At 42.0% G+C, this 24,617-nt stretch overlaps 1 protein-coding gene across 1 annotated transcript; it reads right to left on the bottom strand.

The window, feature by feature from the left end:
- Window positions 1-4,075: 4,075 nt before the first annotated feature.
- On the bottom strand, window positions 4,076-24,151 carry LOC117448138 (mixed lineage kinase domain-like protein). Its single transcript, XM_034085279.2, has 11 exons — window positions 24,065-24,151; window positions 20,112-20,565; window positions 18,194-18,271; window positions 16,700-16,883; window positions 16,441-16,541; window positions 13,814-13,949; window positions 13,563-13,647; window positions 13,334-13,473; window positions 13,192-13,241; window positions 11,514-11,651; window positions 4,076-4,637 (listed from the first exon to the last, which is right to left on the bottom strand). Exons 2-11 carry the CDS (start codon window positions 20,557-20,559, stop codon window positions 4,588-4,590), a joined length of 1,410 nt encoding a protein of 469 aa, XP_033941170.1. The 5' UTR covers window positions 20,560-20,565; window positions 24,065-24,151; the 3' UTR covers window positions 4,076-4,587.
- Between the last annotated feature and the right edge of the window lie 466 nt (window positions 24,152-24,617).

The following is a 24,617-nucleotide window of genomic DNA, read 5'->3' as shown; positions in this document are numbered from 1 at the left end:
GAAAGTACAGGTATTTGTGTTCAACATGTAAGAAGTAGAAAGTACAGGTATTTGGGTTCAACATGTAAGAAGTAGAAAGTACAGGTATTTGAGTTCAACATGTAAGAAGTAGAAAGTACAGGTATTTGTGTTCAACATGTGAGAAGTAGAAAGTACAGGTATTTGGGTTCAACATGTAAGAAGTAGAAAGTACAGGTATTTGAGTTCAACATGTGAGAAGTAGAAAGTACAGGTATTTGAGTTCAACATGTAAGAAGTAGAAAGTACAGGTATTTGAGTTCAACATGTGAGAAGTAGAAAGTACAGGTATTTGTGTTCAACATGTAAGAAGTAGAAAGTACAGGTATTTGGGTTCAACATGTAAGAAGTAGAAAGTACAGGTATTTGAGTTCAACATGTGAGAAGTAGAAAGTACAGGTATTTGAGTTCAACATGTGAGAAGTAGAAAGTACAGGTATTTGAGTTCAACATGTAAGAAGTAGAAAGTACAGGTATTTGAGTTCAACATGTGAGAAGTAGAAAGTACAGGTATTTGAGTTCAACATGTAAGAAGTAGAAAGTACAGGTATTTGAGTTCAACATGTAAGAAGTAGAAAGTACAGGTATTTGTGTTCAACATGTAAGAAGTAGAAAGTACAGGTATTTGTGTTCAACATGTAAGAAGTAGAAAGTACAGGTATTTGAGTTCAACATGTAAGAAGTAGAAAGTACAGGTATTTGAGTTCAACATGTAAGAAGTAGAAAGTACAGGTATTTGAGTTCAACATGTAAGAAGTAGAAAGTACAGGTATTTGAGTTCAACATGTAAGAAGTAGAAAGTACAGGTATTTGAGTTCAACATGTAAGAAGTAGAAAGTACAGGTATTTGAGTTCAACATGTAAGAAGTAGAAAGTACAGGTATTTGAGTTCAACATGTAAGAAGTAGAAAGTACAGGTATTTGTGTTCAACATGTAAGAAGTAGAAAGTACAGGTATTTGAGTTCAACATGTAAGAAGTAGAAAGTACAGGTATTTGGGTTCAACATGTAAGAAGTAGAAAGTACAGGTATTTGAGTTCAACATGTAAGAAGTAGAAAGTACAGGTATTTGAGTTCAACATGTAGAAGTAGAAAGTACAGGTATTTGAGTTCAACATGAGAGAAGTAGAAAGTACAGGTATTTGAGTTCAACATGTAAGAAGTAGAAAGTACAGGTATTTGGGTTCAACATGTAAGAAGTAGAAAGTACAGGTATTTGAGTTCAACATGTGAGAAGTAGAAAGTACAGGTATTTGAGTTCAACATGTAAGAAGTAGAAAGTACAGGTATTTGAGTTCAACATGTAAGAAGTAGAAAGTACAGGTATTTGAGTTCAACATGTAAGAAGTAGAAAGTACAGGTATTTGAGTTCAATATGTAAGAAGTAGAAAGTACAGGTATTTGTGTTCAATATGTAAGAAGTAGAAAGTACAGGTATTTGAGTTCAACATGTGAGAAGTAGAAAGTACAGGTATTTGAGTTCAACATGTAAGAAGTAGAAAGTACAGGTATTTGTGTTCAACATGTGAGAAGTAGAAAGTACAGGTATTTGAGTTCAACATGTAAGAAGTAGAAAGTACAGGTATTTGTGTTCAACATGTAAGAAGTAGAAAGTACAAGTATTTGGGTTCAACATGTAAGAAGTAGAAAGTACAGGTATTTGAGTTCAACATGTGAGAAGTAGAAAGTACAGGTATTTGAGTTCAACATGTAAGAAGTCATCTAAAAATAAGTAGAGGAGTAAAGTACTGATACCAGAACGATGTACATTTGTACTTCACTACTTCCCACCTCTGTTGCTGGCTCTTTGTGTTACAGGTGTTCAAGCCGTTTACCTGATGAGCCACACCTGGGTGCCTGGGGATAAAAGGCCAACACCCTCGTCCCTCCCATACTGCCGGCTCTCATTCTTTTGTTGGCCTCAACTTTTATTTTCTCACACACACGCACGATAACTGACTCCCACGATTGTCCAGGTTCGTTATGTCCTCATTGTAAACGTGCCTGGTCTCCCATCTTCGCTGCAGCCTCCGGGCCGTACACAGTATCGTTCATGTATTTGACATCCATCCACAACACACGTTGAGTCTAGCACCGCTTTTATTGGCACAGAGAATCCAGGTAAACATGTAATCTTTAAGCTCGTAAACTTTAGATTTCCCGCGAATAAAATAACCAACGTTTCCCGTGTTTCCGCTAAAGCTTTGGCTGCTTGACATTCAATGGACGCACACTCGGACATTTACATAAAAATGGGAAGTTAAAATGTGCTTTTCCCCAATAACCGGCAGCTGTAGCTCAGAATGCCAGCAAAGCCACACATTATCCCGTTGCTTTTATACTTCCTAACAGTTATATTTCTCCATCAGACATAGTTTGAACACCATACGCTTGGTTAGCATATTCCACACGTTTTCAATCAAGACTCCATGACTGAAAACACAATAACATGCATACAGTATCTTCTATAAAAACTAGGGCCGGGACTTTAACGCATTAATTAAGATTAATTAATTACACAAAAATTAACGCGTTAAAAAAATTAACGCGTTAAAAAAATTTACGCATTTTAATCGCACTTATTTTTGCACAGCGGAACGTTTCTCACTGGACGAGTTTCAGGCGTACCGATTATACTGGAGCACCAACTAACGTTCATGACTTCAGCATGGGACTTCAAACAACAACAAACCACGGTGAACAATAGTCAAACATGAACGAACAAGCTGATGAGACGCTTTGGTCGGCCCCGTGGATGGGACATCTTGTTTTAAGAAACGGACGGATGGAAGCGTCGATAAGAGCCGCAGCTCATCAAGCCTAACGTATCACCTAAATGCAAAGCATGTAGCAGCTAGCATGTAGCAGTTAGCATGTAGCAGCTAGCATGTAGCAGCTAGCATGTAGCAGTTAGCATGTAGCAGCTAGCATGTAGCAGCTAGCGTGGACGTTAGCCCGACTCCGAGTGCAAGGACCCACACCCTGACCCAACCCACACTCAGCCAGATGACTGGTTTCAGGGCCAGGATAAGTCAGTCCACGTCTGAGAGGATAACCAGCTCCCTGCTCACTGGACTGCACTCGACTGTCGACCACCTGGAGTCACATCCATGTGAAACTGCTTCTCACTGTTCTCAGGTCAGATATGTATATTTGATTAAAAATGCGATTAATTTCGATTAATTAATTACAAAGCCTCTAATTAATTAGATTACTTTTTTTAATCGATTCCCGGCTCTATTAAAACACATATTCCAGCGCAATTATTTTGTAACACAACATCAGGTTTTAGTGTAAAGCCAAGATAATGATGTTCAGTGTTTGCGTTAAGAGGCCTATAATGGCGCTTTAACACGCGGTGGTGCGGATCAGAAATTCCCTTTTTTCAACAAAATGGCCCCCGATCTGAAACACGCAGTCTCATGCGATCTGAGCCAAAGAAGGACCGCTAACGACAGATTACAGAAGGGCCTTCACAGTCAGACGGAGCTGCGCTGTGTGTTGAGGGCTAGATAAGATGGGAAGTCTAAAATAGGACTTAAGAACCGCTCGGAACCAAATTATGACCAACAACGGCTTCTCCGATAGAACAACTTTATAAGTGTCGCTCAGGTCAGGTGTGGATGTGGTTTTGTAGCGAGGAAAAAAATGGCTGCCTAACAAAACAAATTCAGAGTCTAACGGGGCGTGGTTTGCAATTCGCCCAGCCAATAGAAATAGAATAGAAATTGGTACTCTTTTGTCACCAGGTTCGTACCACCTCTCTAGCAGGGACTAAAAAGTTCCAAAACTGAGTAGTCCCGGCGGTGTGAACGCGACATTATTGGTACTAACGGAACTAAAGAACTAAAGTACCAGGGAAAGTCCTGCGGTGTGAACGCGGCTATTATTATCATTTGGTCTCCAGGGCCCAGGAGTTCAACACTTTTAATCTCAATCAGATCCGATCAGACAAGTCGGCCACATTTTGTCCCTGGAGTTCAAAGCAATTCAGATTACGACTTTTCAAGATGACCCGGTCCTGAATATCAGTGCTTTAATGAGACCGAGCGCCATCTAGTGGACATGAAAAATACTACAAGGAAGACAAGAGACCACATTGCAGAGACGTCTATAATGTCTAAGTAATTATATATTTTTATTTGAAAGATGATGGACTTTTTTGTTGTTGAAGATATTTTTACTTTAATCTAAATTACATTTGTGATTGACAATCTTTTATTTCATCAACATTTGGTTGAAAACGAAACAGGCCGCCACACGTGAGCAAACATGGAAACAATAAAATGTATTTCCCATGAAGGCTAAAAATGGTGTATTATTTCAGTTAACAAACTTTGCCATCGTATTTATATTGAAACATATTTTAAAATAAATTGTACAGTACATGTTGCTCTGGTAACCACTGGAGACCCACCCCTCTGGTGGGATCAGGATAATCCAGTTTTTTGGGTTGTCAGTTTGAACTACCCGTTTTGAAGATTTGATCCAGATCAAAGCGTGGACCCTGGCCCTGAGGATATCCGTGATCAGAAACCCTGAGACTGCAGACTGAGAGGCATGAGGGCTTTACACCTTCTCCAACTGTGTCACCCATGTTTTCAGTTTATCCGCCAGCACTGTGGGAGAGAGAGAGATAGGCACCATGTTAGTGTTGTTATTGATATTCTGCTGTTAAAGGGCCCGACTGTGCTTTGTTTGTGTTTCCCCAGAACATAGTGACATCACTACGTAACACTCGCACTTCTAATGGCTAGCGCTCCAGCACATTGTACGTGATAGGCTAAGGGAGACATCTCTAAGCGGTTGACCAATCACAACAGAGCCGGCCGGCTGACCAATCAGAGCAGACTGGGCTCTGGTTTCAGACAGAGGGTGAAAAGAGGTGCTGCAGCTTTCTGAACGTTAAAGCATGGAGACATGTCCCAGTAGAGACACTACATACTGATATACACCTGAACATCAGCAGGAGAGGACTCTTTAAAGTAGAGACACTACATACTGATATACACCTGAACATCAGCAGGAGAGGACTCTTTAAAGTAGAGACACTACATACTGATATACACCTGAACATCAGCAGGAGAGGACTCTTTAAAGTAGATACACTACATACTGATATACACCTGAACATCAGCAGGAGAGGACTCTTTAAAGTAGAGACACTACATACTGATATACACCTGAACATCAGCAGGAGAGGACTCTTTAAAGTAGAGACACTACATACTGATATACACCTGAACATCAGCAGGAGAGGACTCTTTAAAGTAGAGACACTACATACTGATATACACCTGAACATCAGCAGGAGAGGACTCTTTAAAGTAGATACACTACATACTGATATACACCTGAACATCAGCAGGAGAGCACTCTTTAAAGTAGAGACACTACATACTGATATACACCTGAACATCAGCAGGAGAGAACTCTTTAAAGTGGAGACACTACATGCTGATATACACCTGAACACCAGCAGGAGAGGACTCTTTAAAGTAGAGACACTACATACTGATATATACCTGAACATCAGCAGGAGAGAACTCTTTAAAGTAGAGACACTACATACTGATATACACCTGAACATCAGCAGGAGAGGACTCTTTAAAGTAGAGACACTACATACTGATATATACCTGAACATCAGCAGGAGAGAACTCTTTAAAGTAGAGACACTACATACTGATATACACCTGAACATCAGCAGGAGAGGACTCTTTAAAGTAGAGACGCTACATACTGATATACACCTGAACATCAGCAGGAGAGGACTCTTTAAAGTAGAGACACTACATACTGATATATACCTGAACATCAGCAGGAGAGAACTCTTTAAAGTAGAGACACTACATACTGATATACACCTGAACATCAGCAGGAGAGGACTCTTTAAAGTAGAGACACTACATACTGATATATACCTGAACATCAGCAGGAGAGAACTCTTTAAAGTAGAGACACTACATACTGATATACACCTGAACATCAGCAGGAGAGGACTCTTTAAAGTAGAGACACTACATACTGATATACACCTGACCATCAGCAGGAGAGGACTCTTTAAAGTAGAGACACTACATACTGATATACACCTGAACATCAGCAGGAGAGGACTCTTTAAAGTAGACACGCTACATACTGATATACACCTGAACATCAGCAGGACAGGACTCTTTAAAGTGGAGACACTACATGCTGATATACACCTGAACACCAGCAGGAGAGGACTCTTTAAAGTAGAGACACTACATACTGATATACACCTGAACATCAGCAGGAGAGGACTCTTTAAAGTAGAGACACTACATACTGATATACACCTGAACATCAGCAGGAGAGGACTCTTTAAAGTAGAGACACTACATACTGATATACACCTGAACATCAGCAGGAGAGGACTCTTTAAAGTAGAGACACTACATACTGATATACACCTGACCATCAGCAGGAGAGGACTCTTTAAAGTAGAGACACTACATACTGATATACACCTGAACATCAGCAGGAGAGGACTCTTTAAAGTAGACACGCTACATACTGATATACACCTGAACATCAGCAGGACAGGACTCTTTAAAGTGGAGACACTACATGCTGATATACACCTGAACACCAGCAGGAGAGGACTCTTTAAAGTAGAGACACTACATACTGATATACACCTGAACATCAGCAGGAGAGGACTCTTTAAAGTAGAGATACTACATACTGATATACACCTGAACATCAGCAGGAGAGGACTCTTTAAAGTAGAGACACTACATACTGATATACACCTGAACATCAGCAGGAGAGGACTCTTTAAAGTAGAGACACTACATACTGATATACACCTGAACATCAGCAGGAGAGGACTCTTTAAAGTAGACACGCTACATACTGATATACACCTGAACATCAGCAGGAGAGGACTCTTTAAAATAGAGACACCACATACTGATATACACCTGAACATCAGCAGAAGAGGACTCTTTAAAGTAGAGACACTACATACTGATATACACCTGAACATCAGCAGGAGAGGACTCTTTAAAGTAGAGACACTACATACTGATATACACCTGAACATCAGCAGGAGAGGACTCTTTAAAGTAGAGACACTACATACTGATATACACCTGAACATCAGCAGGAGAGGACTCTTTAAAGTAGAGACACTACATACTGATATACACCTGAACATCAGCAGGAGAGGACTCTTTAAAGTAGAGACACTACATACTGATATACACCTGAACATCAGCAGGAGAGGACTCTTTAAAGTAGAGACACTACATACTGATATACACCTGAACATCAGCAGGAGAGGACTCTTTAAAGTAGAGACACTACATACTGATATACACCTGAACACCAGCAGGAGAGGACTCTTTAAAGTAGAGACACTACATACTGATACACACCTGAACATCAGCAGGAGAGGACTCTTTAAAGTAGAGACACTACATACTGATATACACCTGAACATCAGCAGGAGAGGACTCTTTAAAGTAGAGACACTACATACTGATATACACCTGAACACCAGCAGGAGAGGACTCTTTAAAGTAGAGACACTACATACTGATATACACCTGAACATCAGCAGGAGAGGACTCTTTAAAGTAGAGACACTACATACTGATATACACCTGAACATCAGCAGGAGAGGACTCTTTAAAGTAGAGACACTACATACTGATATACACCTGAACATCAGCAGGAGAGGACTCTTTAAAGTAGAGACACTACATACTGATATACACCTGAACATCAGCAGGAGAGGACTCTTTAAAGTAGAGACACTACATACTGATATACTCCTGAACATCAGCAGGAGAGGACTCTTTAAAGTAGAGACACTAGATACTGATATACACCTGAACATCAGCAGGAGAGGACTCTTTAAAGTAGACACGCTACATACTGATATACACCTGAACATCAGCAGGAGAGGACTCTTTAAATAGAGACACCACATACTGATATACACCTGAACATCAGCAGAAGAGGACTCTTTAAGTAGAGACACTACATACTGATATACACCTGAACATCAGCAGGAGAGGACTCTTTAAAGTAGAGACACTACATACTGATATACACCTGAACATCAACAGGAGAGGACTCTTTAAAGTAGAGACACTACATACTGATATACACCTGAACATCAGCAGGAGGAGGACTCTTTAAAGTAGAGACACTACATACTGATATACACCTGAACATCAGCAGGAGAGGACTCTTTAAAGTAGAGACACTACATACTGATATACACCTGAACATCAGCAGGAGAGGACTCTTTAAAGTAGAGACACTACATACTGATATACACCTGAACATCAGCAGGAGAGGACTCTTTAAAGTAGAGACACTACATACTGATATACACCTGAACATCAGCAGGAGAGGACTCTTTAAAGTAGAGACACTACATACTGATATACACCTGAACACCAGCAGGAGAGGACTCTTTAAAGTAGAGACACTACATACTGATACACACCTGAACATCAGCAGGAGAGGACTCTTTAAAGTAGAGACACTACATACTGATATACACCTGAGGATCAGCAGGAGAGGACTCTTTAAAGTAGAGACACTACATACTGATATACACCTGAGCATCAGCAGGAGAGGACTCTTTAAAGTAGAGACACTACATACTGATATACACCTGAACACCAGCAGGAGAGGACTCTTTAAAGTAGAGACACTACATGCTGATATACACCTGAACATCAGCAGGAGAGGACTCTTTAAAGTAGAGACACTACATACTGATATACACCTGAACACCAGCAGGAGAGGACTCTTTAAAGTAGAGACACTACACACTGATATACACCTGAACATCAGCAGGAGAGGACTCTTTAAAGTAGAGACACTAGATACTGATATACACCTGAACATCAGCAGGAGAGGACTCTTTAAAGTAGACACGCTACATACTGATATACACCTGAACATCAGCAGGAGAGGACTCTTTAAAATAGAGACACCACATACTGATATACACCTGAACATCAGCAGGAGAGGACTCTTTAAAGTAGAGACACTACATACTGATATATACCTGAACATCAGCAGGAGAGGACTCTTTAAAGTAGAGACACTACATACTGATATACACCTGAACATCAGCAGGAGAGGACTCTTTAAAGTAGAGACACTACATACTGATATACACCTGAACATCAGCAGGAGAGGACTCTTTAAAGTAGAGACACTACATACTGATATACACCTGAACATCAGCAGGAGAGGACTCTTTAAAGTAGAGACACTACATACTGATATACACCTGAACATCAGCAGGAGAGGACTCTTTAAAGTAGAGACACTACATACTGATATACACCTGAACATCAGCAGGAGAGGACTCTTTAAAGTAGAGACACTACATACTGATATACACCTGAACATCCAGCACGAGAGGACTCTTTAAAGTAGACACACTACATACTGATACACACCTGAACATCAGCAGGAGAGGACTATTTAAAGTAGAGACACTACATACTGATATACACCTGACATCAGCAGGAGAGGACTCTTTAAAGTAGAGACACTACATACTGATACACCTGAACATCAGCAGGATAGGACTCTTTAAAGTAGAGACACTACATACTGATATACACCTGAACATCCAGCAGGAGAGGACTCTTTAAAGTAGAGACACTACATACTGATATACACCTGAACATCAGCAGGAGAGGACTCTTTAAAGTAGAGACACTACATACTGATATACACCTGAACATCAGCAGGAGAGGACTCTTTAAAGTAGAGACACTACATACTGATATACACCTGAACATCAGCAGGAGAGGACTCTTTAAAGTAGAGACACTACATACTGATATACACCTGAACATCAGCAGGAGAGGACTCTTTAAAGTAGAGACACTACATACTGATATACTCCTGAACATCAGCAGGAGAGGACTCTTTAAAGTAGAGACACTAGATACTGATATACACCTGAACATCAGCAGGAGAGGACTCTTTAAAGTAGGACACGCTACATACTGATATACACCTGAACATCAGCAGGAGAGGACTCTTTAAATAGAGACACCACATACTGATATACACCTGAACATCAGCAGGAAGAGGACTCTTTAAAGTAGAGACACTACATACTGATATACACCTGAACATCAGCAGGAGAGGACTCTTTAAAGTAGAGACACTACATACTGATATACACCTGAACATCAACAGGAGAGGACTCTTTAAAGTAGAGACACTACATACTGATATACACCTGAACATCAGCAGGAGAGGACTCTTTAAAGTAGAGACACTACATACTGATATACACCTGAACATCAGCAGGAGAGGACTCTTTAAAGTAGAGACACTACATACTGATATACACCTGAACATCAGCAGGAGAGGACTCTTTAAAGTAGAGACACTACATACTGATATACACCTGAACATCAGCAGGAGAGGACTCTTTAAAGTAGAGACACTACATACTGATATACACCTGAACATCAGCAGGAGAGGACTCTTTAAAGTAGAGACACTACATACTGATATACACCTGAACATCAGCAGGAGAGGACTCTTTAAAGTAGAGACACTACATACTGATACACACCTGAACATCAGCAGGAGAGGACTCTTTAAAGTAGAGACACTACATACTGATATACACCTGAAGGATCAGCAGGAGAGGACTCTTTAAAGTAGAGACACTACATACTGATATACACCTGAGCATCAGCAGGAGAGGACTCTTTAAAGTAGAGACACTACATACTGATATACACCTGAACACCAGCAGGAGAGGACTCTTTAAAGTAGAGACACTACATACTGATATACACCTGAACATCAGCAGGAGAGGACTCTTTAAAGTAGAGACACTACATACTGATATACACCTGAACATCAGCAGGAGAGGACTCTTTAAAGTAGAGACACTACATACTGATATACACCTGAACATCAGCAGGAGAGGACTCTTTAAAGTAGAGACACTACATACTGATATACACCTGAACATCAGCAGGAGAGGACTCTTTAAAGTAGAGACACTACATACTGATATACACCTGAACATCAGCAGGAGAGGACTCTTTAAAGTAGAGACACTACATACTGATATACACCTGAACATCAGCAGGAGAGGACTCTTTAAAGTAGAGACACTACATACTGATATACACCTGAACATCAGCAGGAGAGGACTCTTTAAAGTAGAGACACTACATACTGATATTCACCTGAACATCACTAGGAGAGGACTCTTTAAAGTAGAGACACTACATACTGATATACACCTGAACATCACTAGGAGAGGACTCTTTAAAGTAGAGACACTACATACTGATATACACCTGAACATCAGCAGGAGAGGACTCTTTAAAGTAGAGACACTACATACTGATATACACCTGGACATCAGCAGGAGAGGACTCTTTAAAGTAGAGACACTACATACTGATATACACACGTTTTACCTAAAGGTGAACATGGTGATGGCGGTAAGTTACCTCCAGCAGACGGTCTCTGGAAGGGATCGTAGGCCCGGCAGGCGTCGATCAGAAGTTCTAGTTCTTTGGGACAGTCGTCAAGCGGCTCCTGGTATTTCTCTACGAACACTTTCTGATGGACTTCTTTAACGGTCAAACCTGAACGAAAATCACGAACACAATAAGGACACAATAATAAGCCCACGTTGTAGTTTTAGAGTCATGCTAGCAGCACCATTTTAGTCCGCACTTTTGGATGGATTGCCCTTCTGTTCAGACATTCATGTTCCTCGTTCTTAGTCAACGTTTCTGACATTTACAGACCGAACAATGTATCTAGAAAACAAGTTAATTGTGCAAGAAGACTCGGGTGCAGCTGTGCTTTGATGTCATATCTTTAAAGTTGTGTTTAACTTCTAGTAATGTCTGTGTGTGATTTAGATCAGTGGTCCCCAACCCCCGGGCCGTGGGTCATTTGGTACACAGAAAGATTGATTGAATGCAAACATATTTGATTGATTATTTATTTGTCTGAAAGATGTTTTATTTTGAAAAATGACCGGATACATCCGTCTGTGCGTCTGCGTCTCTTGACACATGTCATTCCGGTGCGCTCCGGCAGCACTGTATCCGCCTATAGGGGAGAAGGGGGTAAGTTGAGCCAGTGGGTAAATTGAACCACCCCCTGTAACCAGGCAACGCCTTATAGTTGTAATCAAGTGACCAGAAATTATGCAAGCTCCTCCCATTTCTCATTGCCTGTGAAAGAGAGATACTCATTGTGGTCTGGTAAGTAAACATTTTTACAAAAAAACGTTTTTTGCTTGTCAAAGTAAATGTTCTAGATGTCAGCTATATTGGCTGTCATGTAAAAAAAAAAGTATCCAGGTTTAAATACATATATTGTATATGTTGATGTGTTGGCAGCGTATTAAACCATGTGAATCATTAAGCTAAAGATGACTCTGAATTTTAATGATAGGCTATTTTTTCTAAAATGGTGGCTATGGGGTAAATTGAACCACGGGCCTTGGGGTAAGTTGAGCCAGTTTTTCAATGGAGAAATTAATGAAAGCAGGCCAAGTTGATAATAAGAGCTCATTGTAGGCTACATTTAAAGTTGAATTTACCCTGTCTGTGATTGGTAAGATGTATGAAATGGTATCACCATTTGTATGATTACTTTTCCTTTTAACATGTTAAAAAAAAATTTATCAATTCAATCGAAATTTATATTAAAAATATTTGAGAAACTAAGCTTGTATTTGGTTTGTTATTTATTGTTTATAGTTACCTTTAAGATTTGTTGTAGGTATGCCCAGGTTTTAACAGTGGATCAACTTACCCCTAACCCGGGGCAAGTTGAGCCACAATACTTTTTTTTTTAAAGAAGTAATATTTTCACTGCCCTTGATCAAATATGAATTATTATCATTGCCATTGAGACATCCTGAATTACAGGTGTGTGTTTTCATTTTTACTATGTGTCCTTTCTCCTTGCTTAGAGGACAGCATAACTAAAACATGTCTCAACTTACCCCACTCTCCTATACTTTGAATGGCGGTCCGTGTAAATCTTGTCTTACATGAAACCGGTCCGTGGTGCAGAAGAGGTTGGGGACCGCTGATTTATATGACGGCATTTAGTCTCTTTCTAACGGTGATCAACCGTGAGCTGTTGTGTTCTGCAGATACATACCGTCAAAAGGTTTGCGTCCAGTTGCAACTTCCCAGAGGACGATTCCAAAGCTGAAGGGCAACATTTCAAAGTTATCGTACAGCATTGAAAACACACATGCAATGTCTGAATTAACCTGATGTCCAGAGTGACGGGATCTGACCTGTACACCTCACACTCTTTGCTGTAGTTGTTAATGTATTGCAGCAACTCAGGAGAGGAGTAGGTGAAGGACCTGCTGACCCCGCCCCTCTTTGGCTTTCTCAGAGACGTCTCGGTTTGTGTGAACTCAAAGCCTCCCAGCTGAAAACCACACCAAGACTTTATTAGTTTCCCCCAACACCGCCAATCATTGGACCGTCAGAAATCCCAGCATGCACCAGTGTCCGTACCTTGACTGTGTAGCCGTCAGCCACCAGAAACTTGCTGCTGTTGATGCATCCATGAACTTTACATTTCTCTTCAGACTGGTGCAGTCTAAAAATGACACAGATGTTATCATCATGAAGGGACTTTTTATCTTTTAAATTGAATTGAATTCCTTTGTTGTCATTGTACAGGTACAATGACATTTAGAAAGCATTCCTGTGCATAACAAACAATGATGAACGGGACATAAAATAAATGATTGTGTTATTCTAACCGGTAAAGTCCCAGCGCTGCGTCCCGGCACATACGAGCTTTCCGGTTCCAGCTCAGTGTGCAACCAGAGTCTAGAACCTCCCGCAGACTTCCCTTCTCACAGTACTCCATGATGATGAGAAACTGAGGTTTGGGTCCTGCAGGAAGTCACAAGGCAACCTCAAGTTATTGTCATTTTAAAGAAGTGGTGCAGGAATTATGTATTTTTGTAGGTAGGTTGGACCAATAAATGCAATTGCCACAAGAAAAAAGCTAATGATAAGCTATAAATGAACTACAGAACGGTCACATGACTTCTCGTCACCACCGCTAAGCTAAAGGAGGCTAATGTTGGGCTATAAAGGAACTACAGCACGGTCACATGACTTCACGTCACCACCGCTAAGCTAAAGGAGGCTAATGTTGGGCTATAAAGGAACTACAGCACGGTCACATGACTTCACGTCACCACCGCTAAGCTAAAGGTGGCTAATGTTGGGCTATAAAGGAACTACAGCACGGTCACATGACTTCACGTCACCACCGCTAAGCTAAAGGTGGCTAATGATGGGCTATAAATGAACTACAGAACGGTCACATGACTTCTCGTCACCACCGCTAAGCTAAAGGAGGCTAATGTTGGGCTTTAAAGGAACTACAGCACGGTCACATGACTTCACGTCACCACCGCTAAGCTAAAGGCGGCTAATGTTGGGCTATAAAGGAACTACAGCACGGTCACATGACTTCACATCACCACCGCTAAGCTAAAGGAGGCTAATGTTGGGCTATAGAGGAACTACAGCACGGTCACATGACTTCACCTCACCACTGCTAAGCTAAAGGCGGCTAATGTTGGGCTATGAAGGAACTACAGCACGGTCACATGACTTCACGTCACCACCGCTAAGCTAAAGGTGGCTAATGTTGGGCTTATAAAGGAACTACAGCACGGTCACATGACTTCACGTCACCACCGCTAAGCTAAAGGAGGCTAATGTTGGGCTATAAAGGAACTACAGCACGGTCACATGACTTCACGTCACCACCGCTAAGCTAAAGGAGGCTAATGTTGGGCTATAAAGGAACTACAGCACGGTCACATGACTTCACGTCACCACCGCTAAGCTAAAGGAGGCTAATGTTGGGCTATAAAGGAACTACAGCACGGTCACATGACTTCACGTCACCACCGCTAAGCTAAAGGAGGCTAATGTTGGGCTATAAAGGAACTACAAGCACGGTCACATGACTTCACGTCACCACCGCTAAGCTAAAGGCGGCTAATGTTGGGCTATAAAGGAACTACAGCACGGTCACATGACTTCACGTCACCACCGCTAAGCTAAAGGAGGCTAATGTTGGGCTATAAAGGAACTACAACACGGTCACATGACTTCACGTCACCACCGCTAAGCTAAAGGAGGCTAATGTTGAGCTATAAAGGAACTACAATCACGGTCACATGACTTCACGTCACCACCGCTAAGCTAAAGGTGGCTAATGTTGGGCTATAAAGGAACTACAGCACGGTCACATGACTTCACGTCACCACCGCTAAGCTAAAGGAGGCTAATGTTGGGCTATAAAGGAACTACAAGCACGGTCACATGACTTCACGTCACCACCGCTAAGCTAAAGGAGGCTAATGTTGGGCTATAAAGGAACTACAGCACGGTCACATGACTTCACGTCACCACCGCTAAGCTAAAGGAGGCTAATGTTGGGCTATAAAGGAACTACAGCACGGTCACATGACTTCACGTCACCACCGCTAAGCTAAAGGTGGCTAATGTTGGGCTATAAAGGAACTACAGCACGGTCACATGACTTCACGTCACCACCGCTAAGCTAAAGGTGGCTAATGTTGGGCTATAAAGGAACTACAGCACGGTCACATGACTTCACGTCACCACCGCTAAGCTAAAGGAGGCTAATGTTGGGCTACAAAGGAACTACAGCACGGTCACATGACTTCACGTCACCACCGCTAAGCTAAAGGAGGCTAATGTTGGGCTACAAAGGAACTACCGCACGGTCACATGACTTCACGTCACCACCGCTAAGCTAAAGGTGGCTAATGTTGGGCTATAAAGGAACTACAACACGGTCACATGACTTCACGTCACCACCGCTAAGCTAAAGGTGGCTAATGATGGGCTATAAAGGAACTACAGCACGGTCACATGACTTCACGTCACCACCGCTAAGCTAAAGGTGGCTAATGTTGGGCTATAAAGGAACTACAACACGGTCACATGACTTCACGTCACCACCGCTAAGCTAAAGGAGGCTAATGTTGGGCTATAAAGGAACTACAACACGGTCACATGACTTCACGTCACCACCGCTAAGCTAAAGGAGGCTAACGTTGGGCTGTAAAGGAACTACATGACTTCACGTCACCACCGCTAAAGGCAGCTAATGTTCACAGGCATGACGTGTATTGCCCTTTCCAGGACCAATAGGACATTCTCCAGTGGGGTATTTTGTGTCTAAGAACCAACGTCTCTTCAGCTTGTGTTAACCACAGACCTTGACTTCAAGACAAGGAAACCAGACAAGCTAAAATGCTGACTCATGTCCCGGGCTTGAGCACTCATTGCGGCACCACTCTATATTCAGAATTGTAATCTACGGTCCACTCACCCGTCTCGTCCTCGACACAGATGCCAAACATTCGCAGGATGTTGGGCGACTGAAACACTTTCATGGTTTCCACATCCTTTTTGAAACCTCGACTCACCTCGCTGTGTCCGTGGCATTGAGGAAGAAGGGGAAAAAAGGAACGGTAACAGCTCGCACTTATCTGCTCCAGCTCGTCTTTAAAGTGAATAAATCCACCAAAAGAACAAAATGATGCAATTAGGAAAAAGGAAATTGGCGTTGTCGTGAAATGTGCACGGACCTTATGCTGGTGGTCGCGGGGTCGGTGTATCTCTTGATGGCCACTGGGAAACTACGGTACTCTCCTCTGTAGACCTCTGAGGTCGGCGTTGTCATGAAGGGCTTCTTGGTCAGGCCGTCAACCAGCTCGTATTTAAGCTCCTGCTGTTTGATGATCTGGATGCCCACGTCGTAGGGCTTCTCCACTGTGAAAACATGTGGTCAGAAGTTAGTTTTAGCTCTGGTTTCCTCCAACTACTAAGGCTGCGGCCACACGAGGACGAAAACGGCTAAACGCATAGGATTAACGCAAACGCAATCGCAAACGGCTTCCGTCCACACGCAATAGTTATCCGGATAGTGTCTGTCCACACGAGACCGCTCCGTTTAGCTCCAACCGCTGGAGAAGCTGCAGTACATGCAGGAGCCTCTACGTGGCGCTGTAACTTCCTCCACAAAGCAGCGAAGAAGCATGGTTGTCATGGTTGCCCTTCTGTTTATTCTCCGCGGTGGGGGCCGAGGGAACCGGGCAGAGTTTTTCGCCAGTCAGCGTGTATTAAAGTTGAAATCTTCCGGACAAAATGATAAAAGTGCCGGTCAAAGGTCTTCTTTGTTATTTATTGAGCTTTAAAACAAATGAATAACGACTCTATATAATATAATGATAAAATACACGGAGCCTCTCTTTTTCCTCCCTCTCTTCGGACAGCGTCAGTGTCTGTCTCATGCAGCAGCTGATTCAGTAATCACAATCAGTGACCCGGCCGACAGTAAAAATAAACATATTTATAACTAGTTTAGTTTGAGAGGTAATTAAAATAGCTAAGGGCGATGATCTGACTTGAAGTGTGTGTGTTGCTGCAGCGGGAGGAGCTGCAGGTGAGCAGAGCTGCGTGTCTCCGTCCTGTCAGATTAGACTTCACTCGCGAGAGAAAGATAAATAATCTGAATTCAGGGTGCAGTTTACTTTGACGCGGGGTGAGCAGCAGAGGTGGGGAGAGGCGGGGCTATTGCCTCATCATTATTGCTGTAGATGTTGCACAAACAACTGTAGCATGGCCAATAGCGTCCGGAGCACGATAGCAACTCTGCGATCCGCCATTGTTGTTGTTGTTGGTGGCGAAACACTTCAGCACTGGCGCGGGGTAAGCGGAGGTGAGCAGAAGAGGTGGGGAGAGGCGGGGCTATTGCGCAATCACTATCAGTGATCTGAAAATGTCCGTATAGGGCGCACACACGGAGCCGTTTGACCCCCCAGAGAGTGGCGTATGCATTTCTATCCACCTTGGGACCCGTTGTCGTTTCCTCAGTCGTTTAGTGCCATATTCGGTCGTCCTCGTGCGGCCGAACGGTCTATATGACACTAAACAGTAACGCAAACGACCGAATTCGTCCTCGTGTGGCCGCAGCCTAAGGCAAGATAGATTTATTTATATAGTAGGTTTCAACAACAAGGCGACTCAAATCTGATGAATTGTTCTGACATTGATTATTATGCTGTTTATGCTCGACTCACACATTTTCACGATCTTATTAATGTCTTCCTGCAACTTGTTTGCCATCTCCTGCTGCTCCTCCGCATACTGCAGCAGCACTGAGGAACAAGCAAACACGTATAAAGTAAACAAGACAACAATAATGCACCACTTTCCTGCTGCGATTTCACACAATATCAATCAATCAATGTTTATTTATAGCCCAATATCACAAATGTTACATTTGTCTCAGTGGTCTTCAGTGTGTACAGAATATCAGTATGACAATATGACACCCTCTGTCCTTAGACCCTCTGTCCTCAGACCCTCTGTCCTCAGACCCTCTGTCCTCAGACCCTCTGTCCTTAGACCCTCTGTCTTTAGACCCTCTGTCCTCAGACCCTCTGTCCTTAGACCCTCTGTCCTCAGACCCTCTGTCCTCAGACCCTCTGTCCTTAGTTGTTTTGCTTTATTTCAACCTGGACTTTGAGGGACTACAAGGTCCAGGAAGTGCCGAAGTTCCTCAAACTCATGCGTATTTGCTTTGCTTTTAAAGGTCACCTATTATTCAAAATCCGCTTGTTCATGTATTTTCTACATCAACACGTGGAAGTCTGTGCAAAGAGATTCTGAACGTTTCAGGAACAAAGACCCCCTCTCTTTTTGTCCTGATCCATTTGTATAAAAACCTGTCTGTAGATGAGCTGATCAGATTTTGGCCACTTCACGTTTTTTTGGCTCGTGTAACCATTAGCCAATCACCAAGCAAGGTAACCCCCCCCCCCCCCCCCCCCCCCCCACCTTATCACCTGAATCTACTCTTCGAGCTCTCAGAGGGGCGTGGCCAGCAGCAGCTCATTAGCATTTAAAGATACAGACAGAGAATCAGCACTTTTGGAACAGGGCTGAAACAGAGGGGATTGTGGGTAATGCTGCAATGATCTGTTTGGTGTTTCAGACAAATACTTCTGAGACATGTTCTGTATATACCTGAGATATATAATATATTGTCGAAAAATAGTATAATAGGGGACCTTTATACTTTTTTAAATAAAAAAAACCAGTGGGCTATCAAGCTAGCGAATGTTAGCTATCCATCTAACTAGTAAACTTTAGTTTTTTAACAGACTAACTAGTATGTTAGCTATCTAACACGCTGGCTAGCAATGATAACTATACCTATCATCAAAATGGCAAGCGAACATTAGCTATGTACTTTACAAGCTAGCTTACATTAGCTACCTATCTAACAAGCTGGCTAGCGAATGTTAGCTATGTACTTTACAAGCTAGCTTACATTAGCTACCTATCTAACAAGCTGGCTAGCGAATGTTAGTTATGTACTTTACAAGCTAGCTTACATTAGCTACCTATCTAACAAGCTGGCTAGCGAATGTTAGCTATGTACTTTACAAGCTAGCTTACATTAGCTACCTATCTAACAAGCTGGCTAGCGAATGTTAGCTATGTATTTTACAAGCTAGCGTACATTAGCTACCTATCTAACAAGCTGGCTAGCGAATGTTAGCTATGTATTTTACAATCTAGCGTACATTAGCTACCTATCTAACAAGCTGGCTAGCTAATGTTAGCTATGTAGCTAGCGTTTGTGCCTACCTTGCAGGCAGTGAGAGTTATGATAAAAACATTGTTGACATGTGAGTTTTTTTAAGCTGACCGGCTGCTAACAGCTCAAAACATTACCTTAAATTGCCAAATATGTTCTATATGGATAAACTAATCATGTATTGGTAATACAAATGGTTAGTTTCTTACCTGGAAAAAGTGTTATTATCTAATAAAAGTACATTTAGAACATCTTACAAACGTTTCTTTGGCAAGATAAAGTTGATAAAGCTAATGACGCTAGGCAAAGCAATTGCAATTACGCTCTAACTGGAAGTTCGAACACAAATCAAGGGTCTGAAACTCTCCAAAGCCACCATCAGTTCCCCTCACGTTTCTTCAGCTCGCTGTCATCCTGCTTCCTGTCCATCTCGTCCTGTTTCTCCCGGGTGGACTTTTCGAACACCTTCAGCAGGACGTTGCCATGCTCCACCTGCAGAGATCCCGAGAGGACCTGGAAGGCGTCGTCGAGGCGGTCGTTCAAGCTGCTGAACTCGTCTTCGTGGCTTCCACAACTCAGCACTCGCTTCACCAAAGATTCCCCTGAGTATTTCTCCATGACCTCCTTCGCTGACTGCAGAGTGAAGGAGAGCTCCTTGAGGCATCGTTCCACGTCTGCAGAGGTTTTTCCCGTCTCTCTCTGCTCGATGGACTTCACCAGATGCTCCAGAGCTTTGACGCGTTCGCAAACACGACGGCATCGCTTCTTGTTGGCCTTCACGTTCTCCACCAGGGAGTAGATCTGGGAGGCGATGGACACGATGGTTTCAATGCTGTCCATGAGCAGCTGGAAAGAGGGGAACATCCATTATATCAAAGCAGAAGCTGAACTGAAGCTAATGCATTGATTTTCATTTGACATCTTCTTACCTAAAGGGCACATCTTTTGTTCATTCTCAGGATATGTTTACATACTTTTTTTTTATTGAGTCCGGCACAATGACTTTACATTTATACAGTCAATATTTTTATTTATTTCCCCCCGTTCCCTCCCTCCTGGTCCTAGCTAGTAAAATAAATAACTAACTAAATAAACAAGATAGATACCTGTATAGGTAAAAGTAAAGTAATATAGAAGATAATATTAAAAGAAAATGTATAGATAAGGGAGTAAAGAATAGTTACAGTAATACTTGTACCCATATACTCATATGTATACCCACATGTACATACATACACACACGTACCTACCTACATACATACATGTATACAAAGACAGAACAAATAAATAAAAAATTAATATAAAAAGAGACACAAGGAAAAAACAAAAACATACATTCGTAGTTCCCCCTCTTTCTCCTTAACGTAGTGTCTTCAGTTCAGCGATGTAGGCTACCATAGAGCCCCAGACAGATTCAAATAGTTGTGATATGTTTACATACTTTAAAGGGGCCCTATTAAGCTGATTTTCAGGTTTCCCCTGAGGGGTTCTATCGATCTTTAAAGGGCCCATGTCATGCTTTTCTGGTTCCCACCCGTCCCCTTGTGTTATGAAGCTTTGTCTTTGAACGGTCTGCAGTCACAAACCCTCAGAGTCCACCCTGTAGCGAGTAGAACTCTAACACAGAGAAGACCTGTCTGCTGCCCCAGAACGCCTCGTTGGACATTTCTCTTTTTCAATTTTTGTCTTCCTGAGTATACTACGGCTACTTAGTGAGAATCAACTCGGTGAGCAACAGATACCAAGGATGCTGGCTGAGGAAGGAGACGAAGTAAGCTAAGTGGCCAATATAAGGCTTAGCAGTGCAGATACACGTGGGCTCACTATTTGGCAAGCAACCGGTCACAGTTGCCCCGTTTATCTCGTGTCTTATACAAGCTTATTAATAATTTATAAAGTGTTCACAACCTAATTAATAAATGAATTACAAACTATTCGTAAACCCTTTATAAAGGCATTCTTCTTCTTATAAAGTAGTTCTGAAAAGGCACAGGATAATTATGAATGAATAAGCAGAATTATGCAAAGTGGGACATCTAAGAAGCATGCTCAACCAGTTTACACAGACACATCTTAAAATGCACAACAGAAGGGATGCAGTCCTCCAGACAGACAGCAAAGCAAGAGAAGCAGACAGAGCGCGCACGGACAAACCCTGGTCCTCCAGAGAGAGAAACATCGTACAGTCTGTTCACGTTCTGTAACGCGTACCTGCTGATGACACACAGCAGGAGATGGCATTACCATTGGTTTCATTACGGCTGCAGATATCTATAAACCAAAGAGATATTTATCTTTACAAACTGAAAGCCGACATCCTAGCTGTTCTGTTGACACGGCTAATAAGAACACTACCCACTTTTATGAGTCGAATAAAAACGGGTCCGGACAAGCTGACATTAATACTCTCTATTTGCACTTTCACGGTTACATTTGAGTGAAACATGAACCGTGTTGTTTTTTTAAGATCCATTTGCGATTTACATTTCTTTTTTTAATTGTTCCTTCGTTTTTGATACCACACTATTTGCATTATCAAGGTGTAAAGCAAGCTGCTAGATTAAAATACAATTACAATTCTTAATGTAATGTAACCCTAACCCTTGCACAGAAAGGACTCTTGCCTGGACTTGGATCATTGAACCCCAGCGGCCGTTTACTTTGAAAGGTGGGGTAGGTAAGTTTCAGAAACCGGCTCGAGATACACTTGTTGTTATATTCCATGGAATGCTCTCAACATCCCGATAGCAATGAATATCTGAAGTGCTTTGACAACAAATCCATACAAAAATGTCATCTGTAGAAGCCGTGATACTGTCAAAAGTACAACCAATCGATTGGCCTACCTGCCTGTCAGCCTTCCATCGGGGCACAAACTGATCTCGTGCCCTCATTGGTCATGTGCGCGTTCGTGTGTGTTGGAGGAGGGGCTCTGTGAGGAAGTGGTAGATTTTCTCCGGTTGTGTATTTTCAAATTCTAGCGATCTCGAGCCGGTTTCTCAAACTTACCTACCCCACCTTTAAGTTCATTTTCTGTTTTACTTTTCTATTTATGGTTTATTCCTATTTCAATATGCAACGGACAGAGGTTAAACACTCTTTCCCTGTGCCTTTCCTGTGGCCTCCTCGTGCCCTGGTCAAAACCATGATGCCACACTAACTATGTAATAACTACGTTGGTCCACAACTTGGGACGTAGTATTTCTACAAAAACGGGAAAATAACGTATGCCACCATTTTAGATGCGGATTTTGTTAAACTAATATGTTTGCGCTGTGGACCAACACTATACACTGACGGGGAAGGGGTAGCAATAAAGATAACACCATTAAACAGTTACACAACATAACAGAAATAATATCGATAGCAGCGTCCCTAGCAACCACCTTGGTAACAATGAAAACGTTGTATAGACACAATTTCCTGAAGTAATCTTCGTAATAACTAGCAAACTAAAGATCATGTACATCCACTGCACACATAATCTGAAATAACTACTCATATTTCTCGCATCAAATGACATCAAAACACATTTTAATGGCCAAACTAACTTTAAAATAGGCATTTTCCACCGAGAATAAAACGAAGTTCGGCCATGTTTTTTTTTTCTGCAGGGAGAAATGTGAAGATCACGTGACACAGACGCAGCCATTGGAATGAATGGTGGAAAAAACGTAGGGATCTTACAATTTCAGAGGCGTTTTTGTAGAAATACTACGTCCTACGTCGTGGACTATGGTCGTGGACCAACGTAGTTATTACACGTTTTTTTGTTCTCCAGTACAATTACACCAGGTGCCCCAATCACCCAGTGCCCAAATACTCCCTCCAAATAAAAGCATAAAACTACTTTAACTAACTCATAACACTAAATAATATTACATTTACTTTAAAAAAACAGCGAGAAAATAAACGTTTAACTATTAAATAATATCAATCCAAATATAGCTCCAACACTGACCAACTTTCCTAAAGCTTTCAAGGACACAGATTGTGAGTATGTTTGGATTTCTCCAAGCCGCTTTGACTCAAGATTTGTTCTATTTTCAACAACTTCTTCTTTTCTCTTCCCCCCTGTCGTTCCCACGAATGAGCTTTGTGTTGCGCGGGGGGTAATAACTTGTCTTTGTGTCCGTCTTCAACAAGTTCACCCAGCGAGGAAAGTTCCTCTTCAGCAAACGGGCAAAAACCAGTCTGTAGTGAATGAGTACGGCTGCACAGAAACGACTGTGAACATGCCGAATCTGCAGAAGACTGAACAGGAACAAGAGGACACAAGCAGAGCCGTCTGCAGAGCAGTTTACATGTTGATAAGATGTACAACAACAACAACAACAGTATTTACCTTTTAGTTGATGTAAAGTCTCTCGTCTGAGGGATTTAGCCTGTTGTGTGTCAAAATGAAACTAACTTCTGTCAGCTCCTCCGTCGGCTGCTTCCTCTTATTCTCTGAGCTTAGTCCTTCCTCTAAGTGTGACTCACGCTCGTGACACACGCGCAGATGTCTTTAAGGTGTCCCAGTCCAAAAGGTGGGATCAGTTTCTAATATGAAACTCTAATTCACGGTTTTACATTTATTAGCAAAATTGTAATTTCAACCGCCCAATTCAGTTTGAAATCTCCCGATAGAATTTAGAGGCGTTTCCTCATAAAAGACCGGTGATAATAAAAAGCACATTCAAACTTTCATATTCACCAAATCAATTCACACCAATTTCATGCCTTTTTTCCGACACAGGCGGCGGGAATAACGTTAAAAACCCCCATTCCTATCCGCATGAATTCGGAGAAAGATTCCTCACATGTGGAGGGCCTAATATTCACAAACACATCCCCCATCAAATCATTCCACTCAGTTCACAAAGAAATTCACTCAGCATTCAACCAAGACATTTGAG

The sequence above is a fragment of the Pseudochaenichthys georgianus genome, chromosome 6 (genome assembly GCF_902827115.2).
Source record: "Pseudochaenichthys georgianus chromosome 6, fPseGeo1.2, whole genome shotgun sequence".
Taxonomy (NCBI): domain Eukaryota; kingdom Metazoa; phylum Chordata; class Actinopteri; order Perciformes; family Channichthyidae; genus Pseudochaenichthys; species Pseudochaenichthys georgianus.
This window is presented reverse-complemented; position numbering and strand designations above follow the sequence as displayed.